General features: G+C 48.9%; 1 protein-coding gene across 10 annotated transcripts in view; it reads right to left on the bottom strand.

Annotated features, from left to right (window-relative positions):
• The window catches only part of RBPMS (RNA binding protein, mRNA processing factor), a 171,530-nt gene extending 156,509 nt beyond the window's left edge, over positions 1-15,021 (bottom strand). For 3 of the 10 annotated variants that reach the window (XM_045997717.1, XM_045997725.1, XM_045997721.1), the window contains exon 1: positions 13,638-14,645. In XM_045997717.1, the coding sequence (XP_045853673.1) occupies positions 13,638-13,703 (66 nt within the window). In that variant the 5' untranslated portion in view covers positions 13,704-14,645. Of the gene's footprint in view, positions 1-1,637; positions 1,744-13,637 lie in introns of all 10 variants that reach the window. The other 7 variants (XM_045997724.1, XM_045997722.1, XM_045997727.1 and 4 more) reach the window with 6 other exon arrangements.
• Positions 15,022-15,284: the final 263 nt, after the last annotated feature.

Below are 15,284 nucleotides of genomic sequence, written 5' to 3'. Positions count from 1 at the left end.
AGGCCTTTCTAAAAATACAGTTACACTATAAAGCCTGAAAATAGGGAGGCAGCGATGTTCTTTGAAAAGATGTTTGTCGTTTTCAAGTGTTCTGAAAACTCAGTAAACCACAAAACCATTTTCAACAAAATGTGTGTTTCTAATTATTAGTGGGAAGATTTATAGTCCCGAAAGGAAAAAAAAAAAAAAAAATGATGTGCCTGGAAGAGAAGAAGTTCACTGCCGCAAGTCAGCAAGAATTTGTAAAGGCAAAATAATTTTGATAAGACAGAACTACTTCGCTAGCAATATAAATTCAGGATCCCGCTGTACAAATAGTGATAATAATGAGCAGTCGCTTTAAAGTGTGGGAGCATTCCAAAGCAGGGGCAAGGCCCGACATTTCTTCGGATGGGCCCGCTATCTAACACAGCAAATGATTACAAATCCCCTGTTAGTCCAGAGGCAGAGGTCACTCACTATTATTGGATCGCCCCTATAGACTTAGAAGAATGAAAAGCAGTTAACACAGTAATTCAAATCTGATTCATTTATAAATCCACCTTTACTTACAGAGACCTAGATCATACAAAATAGCTTCTCTCCTCACCCCACCCCCCCCACCCCCGCCTTCCTCGTTCTCTCTCTGCATTTTGCTGGTGATGGGTTTTTCCAAGAAGTCCAGATCCGCCACACAGCGTGTAATTCTGCCCAACCTGGATCCTTCTTGCCTCCTGGAATGGGGGTGGGGGGGGGGGGTAAGAAATCCTACTATCCCAAAGAGCCTCTCCAGGTCCAATTCTTAAACCACTCTGGCACTCACAGTGGGTACCACGTGGGGCACTTGGGAGGGCGAGCAGGGAAGGCATCCGGGAAGGCATCTTCTCCTTCCTCCCCTCCCCCATGATGGCTAAACAGAGATTAATTTTGTAGCTCAGGTTTTCTGCATAACCCCTTCTCCAAACACAAAGACTCAGGATGGGCCTTAAAGAGTCCTTTTGTTTAGAGAGGGTCATTTCCTGCCCTTAGCTCACACCCAGAAACTCCCACCCATTTCTCAAGGAGAAGCATTGATTTTCTTGGTAAAAAAAAGAACAACAAAGCAAAACAAAATTTCAGGCTTAAAACCACCCCCCCCCCAACAGCCTACACCCTCCACCCGAGACGGAACTTGGCGGGCAGGCCACCAAGGCGGCATCCTCTCTACTGGCGTTCAGAAATGGAAGGGGCATGAGGCAGAAGCAAGGGAGTGGAGTCAGGAATGGAGTCAGGATTCTTTTCATGCCCAGCAGGCATTGTCTATCCAATCCTCCCGATTTAGTTAAGGAAATGAACTTAAATGTCAAAGCAAGCAGCTTAAAGGACTTGTCCTAGGTCCCTCAGCAAGGAAAAGGGAGGAAAAAAAAAAAAATGAAGAGTACAGATCTGGTCAAGAACTTGACTGATCAAAGGCCTTCTCTACCACTGTCTATAAACCAGGGTCTCTAAGGACTAAAGGACAATGGATGACAGTTAAGTTTAAGAAGTTTGCTCAAGGTCAAGGACGAGGACATAAATGCGGTCATTGGGGATAAATCCAACAGCCTGCATGTTCACGAGCACACTAGTAGTATGCTCAATTAGCAGGCAGTCTGGTGACCAAAGCAATGACGACTTACGTGTTTTTCTTCCGGAAATGTCATCTGCTCTGCTTTACAAGGAGTAAAAACAGTCTGAGTCTGTGAGGCCGACAAGCAGGTAGAATCGGTCACTGCAAAGTGCCTCCTGCAGAAAGGTTCACAGAGCCCAGATTAGGCTTCCTTCGTGGCAGCCGGTACAGGTGCTTAAAAGCTGGATTGGTCTGGCTAAAGCCTGCCTTAGCCTGAGCCAGGCCTTTTTAGGCATGAGGAGGAAAGCACGTGGAGCTTGGAGCTAGACTAAATCAAAGCAGAGTGCTAAGTCTATCCCCAAATCAGTTCCACCTGGGTTATTAACATTAACCCTTTGCAACCCCACAGACACATCTGCAGAACAGGAATCCAATTCATCTTGCCCTACTTCTACGTAATCACGCCTTGCCGGGCCCACATCACACTCCCGGCTCTGTGGAATTTTGTGCTAGGTTTCCGTTCTGACTGGACAAAGGCAAGGATTCCCTTATGTGTGTCAAATGGCTACCTATACCCCCAGACAAAGGACCTAATCACATACCACCTAAAATTTCTGGCTCAGAGACTGACAGGACACTGTAGGTTAACTAGCTGGAATTAAAAACTTAAAAAACCAAAAAATACTGTTTCTGGCTTACAAACTATGTGAGGATTTTACTTTCTGCTCTAATTAAGTGGGGAAGGGCATCCAGAAATGGTCATCTTGAAGGCAGCAATAATCAACATTTAATTCAAAACTGCTGGAGAAGGTTTAGGACAATGTGGTATCTTGCAAGGGCCCCAAGTTTGACAGGTTGGTTCATATTCCGGTCACTTAACAAATTTATTGGGCAGTTCCAGGCATTGTTCTAGGCATTGAGGGTTATAGCCTTAAACAAGACAGAGGTCCCTGCTGCCAGGGAGTAACGTTCCAGGAGTATAAGACAAGTACATTAAGTAATGTCAGTGAGTAAGAAGGACCCGGAAAATAAGAGGGATAGGAGAGTGCTTGGGAATGTGGGGTACTTTAAACCTGGAGATCATAGATCTCTCTGGGTAACACCTGAACCGAGATCTGAAGGAACGACAAGGATGAGGCTGCCATGTAAATATCTGGGGGTAGGATTTTTCAGGCAGACCCAATAGCACACACAAAGGCCCTGAGGCAGAAACAAGTTTGGCAAGTAGGAGATACCTAAATAAGGCCCAAGCAGCTGAAGCATGATGAATGAGGTTGTGATTCCTGGTAGATGAGGTCAGAAACCAGCAGGGCCCTGATCACATGGACCTCGTGCACCACTGGAAAAATTTTAAGCTCTTACCCACCAGCACTAAAACTTCAGACAAATTGCTTAATCTCTCAGAGCCTCAGTTTTCTTAGACCTAAACCACAGGATGGTAACACCTCATTTGGTGCAACTTTTTTTAAAAACAGAGTAGACAATGCTCTGTAAATGCTTAAGGAATGTGCAAAAAAAAAAAAATCCATAAAAGCTTTTGCAAGTTCAATTACATTTGGGTATGCACCTGATCTTCAACTCTCCAATTCTCTAACACAGAAAATGGAAAAAGATTTTTGCAACCAGGATGGTCTCAGTGATCTAACAGTCCCTTGCTCGGTAGTGGGAAACAACCAGGAGACCCTGGAAAAGAAGGAACTGGGCTGGGGGGCTGGGCAGGGGGAAGGCAGAATCAACACTGGACTCCAGCTCATGGCAGGTTTCTTTGCGCTGATAAGGAAGGCCCAGAGGACTTTTAGGAGAAGCAATTCTCGAGGGTTTCACTCTCCTGTCACCCAGCATCCCTGGGCAGGCACAGGACAGAGCATGTGTGCATATGCCTGAGAGGGAGAGAGGGAAGAGGGAGCAAAAGAGACTCTGTGTGTGTGTGTGTGTGTGTATGTGTGTGCATGTGTGTTTGTGTGTATGTGTGTGCATGTGTGTTTGTGTGTGTGTGTCAGAGACAGAGACCCTCACCCAGCCCCCAAACACATCCTGTTAGCTTCTAGAGGGACACTGTATTTAAAAAGAGATGTCTCTTTGGAAACTCACACATTTTTCAGTCCTGTAAATCACACATGCTGGGGAAAGCAATTACACTTTCGTTGCACTTCCCCTCAGAGCACAAAGGAAATTCTGGTACTTCTGTAATAAGGTAGCACTTTCTGAGCTGTGCCTTCTCTCAGGAGGCCCCAACTGCCCAGCCCATAGAGGTGGGCAGGACGGAAATGCTCACAGAACAATCCTGGAGATTCAAGCAAAAGCAGGTGTGTTTTGTTTTTGCTTTGGGTTGTTGTTGTTTTTAATCTCTAGGATTTCTCTTGGGATAATGCTGGCCACCTACCAGCCTATCTACATGGTGACATTAAGTCAGGACGAGCAGAGGAACAGCATTTCAAAACTGACCCACAAGAGCTAAAGAGGAGTAGAAAGCAGAAACCATTCTCTGGCTGACTTGCATCGGGTTGGGGAGATGCACCTCAGTTCTCAGACTCCCAGATTTTTCTTAGCCCTTGCAAAATCCTGGAGGCCCCCAGGATGGAGGTGGGCTGAGGCCCCCAGGATGGAGGTGGGCTGTGTCAGCATTCCTTCGGCATTTCAAATTTGTGTGACAATGCGGTAGTGCAAGCTGGAATTTGGAACTATCCTCCTGGTGTGACTGGCATTTATTACTACCATTTTCTTGTTCCCCCCTCTAGGATTCTACATAACCTGCATCATAATGGGTGCACAGGAAGGAAAAAAAAACCTATGAGGAATACAAATGCAGGAGGTTGTTTTCCTTAAATTCCCAGACTGCCTTTCTTTCTTCAAGGGTTGACACGTAGCTGTGAGCAGCAAACTTTCCCAACTTTTAGGAAAGCATTAGATGAATCCATGGAAAAGAGGACCCAAAGAATAAGAGTTTGGGGTCTGGCAAAAGGCTCGTCTTACTCCCCACCCAATTAAGTCAAAGAAGAACCAAAAACCATGAGGGAAGCATTCCTCTAAGTCTTCCCCTTTACCTTCCACACCCATCTACAAAAACAGCATTGGAAAAAGGAAAGTGGGAGAAGCAAAAGCCTCAGAATTAGCTGTAAATCATAGAGGAAGACAATTTCCAGAGCCCGTTGATGAAAGCCAGGAAAAAAAAAAGTGTATGGGAAATACTATATATACCTAGATTTTTCTAAGCTCCCCTCCCACACTCAGGCTTTCAAATGGATCAGCGCACTGAATGCTATTAGGTTAAACAGTAGGGGATACAGAATACATTCTGATGTTCCTAAATTAAAAAGTGCTTTAAATAATTTGTTTCAGGGGCGCCTGGGTGGCTCAGTGGATTAAGCCGCTGCCTTCGGCTCGGGTCATGATCTCAGGGTCCTGGGATCGAGCCCCACATCGGGCTCTCTGCTCCGCAGGGAGCCTGCTTCCTCCTCTCTCTCTGCCTGCCTGTCTGTCTCCTTGTGATCTCTCTCTGTGTCAAATAAATAAATAAAATCTTTAAAAAAAAAAAAAAAAAAAAAAAAAAAGAGTCCGTGGCTTAATTGACTTAGCCACCCAGGCTCAGTTAAATAATTTGTTTCAATTTTTTTTTAAAGACTTTATTTATTTGACAGACAGATCACAAGTAGGCAGAGAGGCAGGCGGGGGGGGGGGGTCCTAGGACCCTGGGATCATGACCTGAGCCGAAGGCAGAGGCTTTAGCCCACTGAGCCACCCAGGTGCCCCTGTTTCCATTTTTTTTTTTTAGCATTTCCAGGTCTTCCCCTTCCCCCAAAGTTTTTGGTTTTGTTTTTATCTACCCTCAAGTGTCAGGTGGATGTATGTGGCTCTTGTGGCCTACCCTCACAAGTTCCCCAGGAACCTGAGTCCCACACCGCCCTTCAGTTTTCCAGGCGCTCCTTCGCATCCCGCACCTTCTCAATTACCGGCCATATATGCTTCAACTGTACTGAAATTGCTTCCAGGACCAGATCGCTCGCTCCTCGGTATCTCCAAATCCACCATCTTCACCTCCTCATGGCCTTCTCTGCCCTTTTCAACCACTCAATTTGCTACTTCTACGAACAGGACCACCATTTGGCTGGCCATCCAGAGGAGAAACTCTGAAAAGCTTTCAGAATGCAACTCCCCATCTCCCCTTTGCACTGACAGGGACTGAGGCCCCGAATACTTGGGGACACATCGCCGCCACTTTCCTTGGAGACTAGGATCCTTGCAGGACCAGCCTCGTCTCTCTCTCAACTCTTCCCCAAACCTGCTGCATCCCCTCTCCCTCTGGAAGGTTCCAGAGTGCCAGGTCCCAGCTGCATGGCAGGGCACGTCCAACCACAGAGTAGAGTCTGATTCCCCGGCATGAAAGGCTGCTGCTCTGCCTTCTCCCCCGCCAGGGCCGCTCCCCAGCCTCGCCCTCAACTTCCCCTCCTCTCCTGCCATGCCTGGCTTGCTGTCCCCCAACTTCTCTCAAGCCTGGGTCTCCACAGAGGCCAATCCTCCACCCACCGTCTCAACCCTTTCCTCATCTGTCAGAATCTTCATGGAGAACCTTCGCTCGAATGTCAGCTCTTTGACACGAGGCCTTCGCCGTCCGTCCTCGCAGCGCTGTGCTCCCAACGCTGACACCACTCGAGCCCTCACTTCATCCACCTGTTCACCGGGCCGTCCGCACCCCAGCCCGGGGCGAGCAGCGCACAGCACTAGTGCCCATCGCCCCCCACACACCAGCCTGCACTCTAGGTCACCTCCCTGCAAAACGAGGCTCATCCTCATCCTAACACCTCCCTCGGCTCACTGCAGGGATAAAGTAACAGAGTTTGCGCATAAAGTGCCCAGTACCCGGTACATAACCAGAAGTAAATACTCAGAAGTTAGCAATCGTTACTTCTGGCGTGAACGGATTAAAAAGACTTTGGAGAACTGCCCTGGATCCAATATCCCAGGATTTCTTTTTCTATCGCAAAAACAACAAACCAGGCAACAACTTCACTGATGAGCCCCGACCTATGCAGCCACGCCCCCCACCCCCCAAGGATGCACGGAAAGTTTCCAATAGTCTCCCAGGACTCTTTCAAGATAGGGATGGGAGTGCAAGGAGTCCTCACCCCAGTCTTCCCCACACATCAAGGAAGGCATCACAGGAGGACATCCTCCCGTCACAGCATCAATTTAAATACCCCATCGCAGCCCGGCAGCCACTTCTGCTCCAGCTGTTATTAAGGGTCATTCCCCTCATTCCTTCCTCGGTTTTTTCTCTGACCAAAAGCAAGCACAGTTCGGGGAGGGGTGGGGGATACATTTGCATTCCCTCTCCCCTTTCCCCAGGGCAGACACTAAGGTGCCAAATGAAACTGCACACAAACATTCCAAAGTGGCTGTCATACAGAGCAGGCTTGTTTGGGAACACAGGGAGCTCCGTCCTCTTCCACTTCGCCAAAGCTTCCAGAAGCCCACGTCCAAAAGGTCAAACGGAGTTCCACGGCACCGACCAAATTCTAGAGGTGAAGACCCAAGAACGCACACCTGAGAAGCAGGCGGCCGTGGCGATCGGGGAGGCCCCAGGCACATGCAAGCTGTGGACGGCAGGTGGAGAGGGGTCATTTCCGAGCTGATCCATGCACACCTTGCCTAATTTCCCAGTGGGCAAGGACCTCCACAGTAAGCAAGAGGCTGCCTTACCAAGTCATCCTCACTTCCCATCCATGCCCTTCCCATAAGGGCATTTCCCGGTTCAGATTATTCATTTATAAAGAATTCTACGCATACATATGAATAAGCGTGTGCAGTATCCATTTGGTACTGGAGTAGTGTATTTGGGTGAGAGTATACGGCGACAAGGTGGCATCAATCTTTAAAAAAAAAAAAATACAGGGGTGCCTGGGTGGCTCAGTGGGTTGGGCCTCTGCCTTCGGATCATGATTTCAGGGTTCTGGGATCAAGCCCTGCGTCAGGCTCTCTGCTCGGCGGGGAGCCAGCTTCCCCCCTCTCTCTCTGCCTGCCTCTGTGCCTGTCAAATGAATAAATAAAATCTTAAAAAAAAAAAAAAAGAAATGGTTAAAAAAAATACATAAAAGAAGGTAAGGATGCAGGACTTGGAGAGAGCAAAGCACTGCTACCAGAATTCTGAGCACAGCCATCTCTTGGAACCTTTGGGTGACGGGAAGCTGCACAGTGTAGGCTGAAACTTGGCTCCTGCCTTGAAAGCAGCTCAAGCTAGATCAAGAGGGGAAAGATGGTTGAAGCGAATGGTTTACAGAGCATGGGTACAGGAGGGCAAGAATGACTGTCAAGTTTGGACTCTGCTGTCCAGAGAACGGATCCGTGCTGAAGGACCCATCAGAGGACCAAGAGGTATGGTGGAAGGATGCACTGAGAAACCACATGAGAACACGGTGAGCAGCTAACGATCCCTGAAATGATCCAGGAGAGAAGGAATGGGTGAGATCAGTATTAGAGGACTCCAAGGCACCGAGAAGGCTCACTTCTGCAGCAAGCCTTGTGAGCAAAAGAAAGCGGGACCAAACCAATGGTTGTGACATCTATAGATACAGCAAAGAAATTTCATGGAATACTCAAAGAAAAAGACAGTTGGGTTTGTTTGGGGGGTTTTCTGGACATTTTTGCTCACATGCTCATTTTAAGAAAATTCAGAAAGCATAGAAAAGCAAATTTCAATTTTTATTATATTTTTCCCTATTTGGGGTTTTTTTTTTAAAGATTTTATTTATTTATTTGACAGAGAGAGAGATCACAAGTAGGCAGAGAGGCAGAGAGAGAGGAGGAAGCAGGCTCCCTGCGGAGCAGAGAGCCCAATGTGGGGCTGATGTGGGGCTCGATCCCAGGACCCTGAGATCATGACCCCAGCCGAAGGCAGCGGCTTAATCCACTGAGCCACACAGGCACCCCTCCCTATTTGGGTTTTTTTTTTTTAATTTTTTTATGATTTTATTTATTTGTCAGAGAAAGAGAGAGAGGGAGAGAGCGAGCGAGCACAGGCAGGCAGAGTGGCAGCAGAGGCAGAGGGAGAAGCAGGCTCCCCGCAGAGCAAGAAGCCTGATGCGGGACTCGATCCCAGGACTCCGGGATCATGACCTGGGCCGAAGGCAGCCGCTTAACCAACTGAGCCACCCAGGCATCACACAGAGCTTTTACATCCGTTTTCCTTTAATGTCATAATATTGACCATTATGCCCTCAATTAAAATGCTGTCAGAAGCTGGGAAGAAAAAGTCCGATTCTCCCGTACAATGCGGACACCTCAATTCCAGATTTCTGGTCTCTAGAACAGGAAGAGAACGCATTTCTGCCACTTGTGACAGCAAAATAAAACTTTGTGACAACAAAAATAAAACATATGCATATAGGTATACATTCCTTTAAAAGCACGGCTTTTCATGGCTATTATTCCTTCACAAATTATAAGCATGATTTACTTAGCGATGTCCCTGGGTAAGACACCAAAGAGTCTTTATGAACGTTCACTATCAGAAGTAACTAATTCATATAAAAAAATTTAAAAATTAAAAAAAAAACTAATTCATGAACATATTTTGCCACGTAACGCCGAAGTCCTCCAGAAAGCCGACTGGCTTGTGTCACCTTGCGGATGTATCAGCGATCACTTACTTGCCCCATCACCCACCGCGAATTCTGTCCTTGAAGCACAAACTAATACAAACGCACAAATACCGGACAAAAGCCAACTCTGGAAAAGAACGTCCACCCTATCAAACGATCCACCCAACAAACAAACGCCAGGGGAAACAAAGACTGCACCCGGGCTCAAGGGTTTATGAGGGAAATTTTAAAACCACTCCTGGAAAAACAGCTCAAAAGTGCATGAGGTATCGGCAGCCTTCTTAAGCATCTGACTAGGAAGTCGCTGTGCTTTCCTTTTAAAAGGATCCCCAAAGCCTATTCGAAGGCTGAAATAGGTTTTGGGGCAGTAGATCTGATTTGCAATAACAGCCTCCAGACATGGTCGAACTGTATAGAACTATTCTGATGCTGTACGTTGCCCAAGTCATAATGTAGATTAGCTTCATGCCCATCTGAAAGCCCGAGGCTGCCACAAACTGACCCTTTCTGGGGGCCAACTGGAGAAAACAATTTTCTTCATGGCCCCAATACTTAGGCAAGATTGCCCAGCAACTTTTTTTTTTTTTTTTTAAGCTTTTTTGTTTTTAAGTAAGCTCTACACCCAACCAGGGGCTCAAACTCATGACCCGGAGATCAAGAGTCACGTGCTCTAGCGACAGAGCCAGCCAGGCGCCCCACTAAGCACTTTAAAAGGAAAGTGAGGTAAAGATTTGTATTAGCTTGTGAAGAACCAACTTTACAGGATTCCTGCCCAACATCTGCCAAACATCTTTTCAGTCAATATCCCAACAATGCCAAGTTTTTTGCTTTTTGAGTTTTACGGACAAGAAAGTTCACATCAGTTTAAGGAAAAATGCTATTTACCACTCCAATAAACCACCTTTTAGAAAGTGTTTGTGACCAGCCTGAAAAATGCTCAAGGACCCGGATAAAAGTAAAAGCAAAACTAAATTACATATTTATCTGATTTAAAAAAAAATTTTTTTGAAAATTAAGTGACCAAAACCAAATTTCTATCTACTACCAGGTAGAAAAAGTCTTGATAAATAAAACTCAACAAGACAACCAGAGTGTTTCTACGCAGATCTACTGATTTTAATAAAGTCTGGTTCAGGTCAAACTGCCAAAGATGTTTAAAGAGAATATTGCCTGGTCCAAAGTCAGACAGAAAATTCTAGGGTTTTATCAACTGTAAAATGATGTAAGAAATTTTCTAATGCCCTATACATAAGCCCTATAAATCTCAGATCCCAGTTAAAGATTGCAATGTTGCATGGAGTGCCTGGGTGGCTCAGTGGGTTAAAGCCTCTGCCTTCGGCTCAGGTCATGATCCCGCGGTCCTGGGATCAAGCCCCACATCCGGGCTCTCTGCTTAGCAGGGAGCCTGCTTCCTCCTCTCTCTCTCTCTCTCTCTCTCTCTCTGCCTGCCTCCCTGCCTACTTGTGATCTCTGTCAAATAAGTAAATAAAATCTTAAAAAGGGGGGGGGCATGTTTTAGACAAACACACACATACAGAACACAGGAAGCCAGATGTATTATCTCTTCTACAGCTACCCAAATCTTCAGAATTTTTCCTCAAAGCTTTAAATACCATCCAAAGCAGAAGTCTATGTCCTGTCCAAGTTTTCAAACTTCCAACCTCAAAAAGCGGCAGAAATTCTCCTAAACCCTGGGCTGTTCAGTCTATACAGTTGGAACTAAGTGTCTCGGTATCAATTATTTCAGATAAAGCTTTAAAAGCTCTCCTACAGGGCTAAAACGTACTGGAAGAGAAAAGGAACTCATTTAAAAAATAGAGGGGAAAAAAGAACAACAACCCTTGGATTCTCTGAAGTGGTAGAGAGAGCCTAAATTGCCCTGATGTTCTAGGAAATAAACTATTTTCTCTTGATGATGATTGGCCTTGCTTTTCCAAGTCAGTTCAATGGCCACCATAAACGACAACAAAACACATTTTTCCCCTCTTGTCATTATGTGTATATACATTTTTTATGTGTGTGTTCTGTTTACTGAAGTCCTCAGTCAAGGCTTTTAAATGTGTTTGAGAACAAATTGCTGATCACTGGGTGGGCAGGGAAAGGGTCCAGGGCGGTGGTTTTTGTATAATGCTGAGCACATTAATGGGACTCCCCAAATACCATATTTATTTTACTTGTGGCTTTCAGGGGGTGGGGGGGAAGAGGTTAGAGTTTATCAAAAACAAAACAAACTCAAAACAGCGAATTAGTGCAAAATTACCTGGATCACTCAAGGCCTATTTCCTTTCTTTTCCTGAATGTTTAACATTTTAATCCCTTTCTATTTCATGATGTCTCTGTCTTCATAGACTCCACCTCTGATATGACCTGGGCTCTAAAATCTTAACTGTCCACTGAGTTTTAAAATAACTGTCTCGCCAAAACTGCTGACCCGTCATAGAGCCACATGCCATTGCCTCCTGAAAAGGAACATGGTCAGGACAACTGGGCAGGTGAGAGGCAGTAAGTAAGCTCACCCATGGTTCTGCTGGTACACAACCTCACACATTAAGGGGCACCACGAACAGGACCAACAATACCCCAGTCCGGGCCACATGAGGCGGAGATGGGTTAAGTCAAAGAAATGGGATTTTTCTCAACTTAATGTTCTCAAGTTAAGTAGGTTATGGTTTTGGAACACTTAAACCTCTTTTGCTACCTACCAAGAGGAAAAAAAAAAAAAAAAAAAGCCTTTGGGTCTGCCTGATTAACTTTTTCCATTTACAAAGAGTTCTCAGCTGGGGGAGCAGAGAAAGAGGGTTTCGCACAATACATTCCTACCCTTAGAAATAAACAGACTGCCCATGGAAGTGAAATATAAAGGTTTCTGAAGCAATTGGTGTGTTTAGGTGAATTGTTAAATATAGCAACTCCTTAGAGAAGCACACTTGTCATTTTTAAAATTTTATTTCAAGGGCAGGGAAAATAAATAGCAAAGCAGCCAGTTAAGAGTCAAGAAAAAAGTGGAACTTGCAATTCAGGTCTCCTTCTCTCTGAAAAGGGAGGACCCTCAGTAGCCCCAGAGAACTAGCAGGTAAATAACACTTTTCAAAATAATAGTTTGTAATAAAAAGAGCAGTTACCCTCAGGTGTGAAAGCAAATTTTCAGCTTACTGCAATTCAGGTGGGTTGCCCCAAACAAATGGGCTAAGAGTAAAATCTAGTGTTTTGCATTGATTTGCATGGTCCTAGGTCCCTCTATCTTCATTTAAATAGTTCCCTTTTCACAAGTGGACAAAGTGCTGAAGACTTACAAGAACCAATTAAGTCCTCCCCAACGTTTGGTTTCACTCTCAGAATCTCAGTTTGCACGCAAGCCATTATCTCCATAATAATCTCAACACCCTAACCGACTTGCAAGGAGTTTACCATTCTGTTAAGTTTATACAGTGGAACGCCAGACCTCTAAGAATACGTTACAGGTCATATCTAGATGCGTACTTTCCTGCATCTACACTCGAGTTCCTTTCAGAATGTTCAGGAACTCAGCTATGTGGGATCCTCAAGAAAGTAGGCGAAAAAAGTTACTGTTTCTTGGACTCCGGGTAACGTACCTGCAGGAACAAAGCCATTTTTAAAGGACGCCACAAATAGCCAAACTACAAAATTCTGAAACGTCCGTTCAGGAGTTCCCTCCCACGGTTAAATTTTGTTTCTACCCACGGAAGGCACCGCCGCCCGCCGCAACATGTTTAACGTTGTTACGGACACACCACCTAAAATTTACGCTCAGAAGTCAAAGTCGCATTAAAACAGCCTAGACGATCGCTTGGCCAACTGTAAAGTTCTGAACGCTTTTCTTCGGCTCCCCCCACGCGCGCCCCCCGCATCACCCCTAAATTGACAAAACCTAATCACCCACGTTCGGGGTCTTTTGACTCATCAGAAAAGAATGCAGCCGATGAGTTATCTATTAATCCAAAATGCCTCAGCTGGGAAGATATTTCACCAAGAACTTTTTAACACTGCAAGGGAGGGGGCAGGGAACAGAAGGTGTCCTTTCACGAGAACTTTCCCCGAGTTCTTTCCTCACCCCGCGCACACACACACACACACACCCCACAACCTCCGGCCCCCGTCGCGGAATTAAGTCCTGACCCTCCGGGTCCCCCAAAACGGAGGTCACCCAGGAGTCAGCTCTCGATTCCGCTTTTAAAATCCCACGCAAACAAAGCTGAGCATTATACTTACAAAAGTCTCCGAAAAGTCCTCAAAGTTACGCAATTCTAGGAACCCACAAAAACACGCTCTCGGAAGAGCCCCCCCCTTCCCGGGGCCACAGCGTGGGGCTGTGCCTCGCGGCGAGGGCACTTCCCAAACCCCGGACTGCGGCGCCCCGGGGTCAGCGCCCGCGCCCCGCCGGCCGCCCGCACGAGGGAGGAAGCCCGCGGCCGGCGCCCCGGGTCGTACCCCCGCCGCTGCGAGCCCCGCAGTACCTCTTCCTCCTGAAGGTTCGCCTCGTTCGGGGTGTTCTCCTTCTCGGCTTTGCCGCCGTTGTTCATCTTCCCGGTCCTTCCTCGCCGGGCAGGGCTGGGGCGCGGGGCTGGGCGAGGGCGCGCTCGCCCACTTTTCCCTTCCCCGGGCGCCGGGGCTCCCTCGGGCGGGCGCCGCGGGCTGCGGGGGCTGGAGCCGGGGGCAGCGGCGGCTCGGGCTCCCGGGGCGAGGCGAGACTGCGGCGCCGGGCGACCCAGGAAGTGCGAGGGAGACTCCGGGCAGGGCGCGGCGCGGGCCGGCTGGGCAGGGGACGGAGACAATCGGGCCCCGGGAGGGAGACCTGGAGAGGGAGGGCGGGCGCGAGGGAAGGAAGGAAGGAAGAAAGGATGGGGCGAGGGCGCGCGTCCCAGGAGGGAGCCCGGAGAGTTGGGGATGTGGCCGAGCGGGGGCTGGGGGCGGCCGCTGCCCGAGCCTGGCGGGGGCCGGAGGGAGGGGGCGAGGGGTGCCCAGACAGGGGGAGGCGGCGGTGCGGGGCGCGGGCCGCGGCTGGGACACTGGGACCCGGAGAGCCGCTGAGTGCGCGCTCCAGGCAGGCTCTGGGAAGTACGGGATCCAAGCAGCTCCCTTTCTCTCGCTCTCCTCCCTCCCCTCTCTCCTCCCGCTCCTCCTCCTCCCCCTCCCTCCGCCCTCCCTAGACGGGGGCTGCCGGCTCCAGCCGGGAGGGACGGGACGCGGGACGGAGAAGCCCCCCGCGGGAGGAGGGGCTGCCCCGCGGCCGGATGGCGCGCGCCGGGGAGGGGCCGCGGGCCGCAGGCGGAAGCGGCGGACCCCAGCCCCCCGACACGGCGGTAGGTCGGAGGGCGAGGGCCGAGGCGCGGGAGGGAGGGAGGCCGGCTCCTCCGGCTTCCTCGGCCCCTGGGGGCCCCGGCGGCCCGGCCGGTTGGGAGTTGGCGAACTCGCGTGGCGGTGCGCGCCAGCTCGGAGCGGGGCCTCGGGGAGCCAGCGCGACGCCCGGGAAGCGTGACGGGCTACTGCGGGGGGCCTGCTTCCCGCGGGGGTTCGCACCCCTGTCCCTGCGCCCGCCCCTCCTTCTCAGTACCGGCTCAGACCTATTTCCTCCCTTCCTAGTGGGCAGCTCGAAATGACAGGATGCGAGAGAACGAGCGACGTCCGGGCGCAGCCGGGTCCTCCCAAACCTCCCAGCCTCCCCGCACCCGCCTTGGCTCTCCTCTAGGCTTCACGGCCCCCCCCTGCTCAGGCTCCTCTCATCCTTACCAGACCGTCCTGGAATTGTTTACCTGGCCGCCTCCCTCACTCTGCAGGGAGAGCCTTCCCGCAGGACGGCACCGTGCGCTCTTTATCTTTATAACCCCGCAGCTATTTAAATAACGCTACCTGGTATACAGTAGGCACTCAATAAATACTTGTTGGCTAAGTGACTGTTCCTCCCAGCGAGCCGAACTGGAGACCAACACGGATGATCTTCAGAGGGTCAAAGCGGCTTAGAGAAGGAAGGAGGCTCAGCATTCAGGGAGGTCAGCACACAACGCCTTGTTTATGCGCCAACCTCGGGAGGCCTGCGTGGTTTTGTTTCCTCACCTGTGAAATGGGAGTAGGTAGAGTTACCTCCCAGGGGGTTGCAGTTAAAG

This window comes from Meles meles, chromosome 2 (genome assembly GCF_922984935.1).
Source record: "Meles meles chromosome 2, mMelMel3.1 paternal haplotype, whole genome shotgun sequence".
Lineage (NCBI taxonomy): Eukaryota > Metazoa > Chordata > Mammalia > Carnivora > Mustelidae > Meles > Meles meles.
Note: the sequence above shows the minus strand (reverse complement) of the source record. Positions and strands in the feature narration are given on the sequence as shown.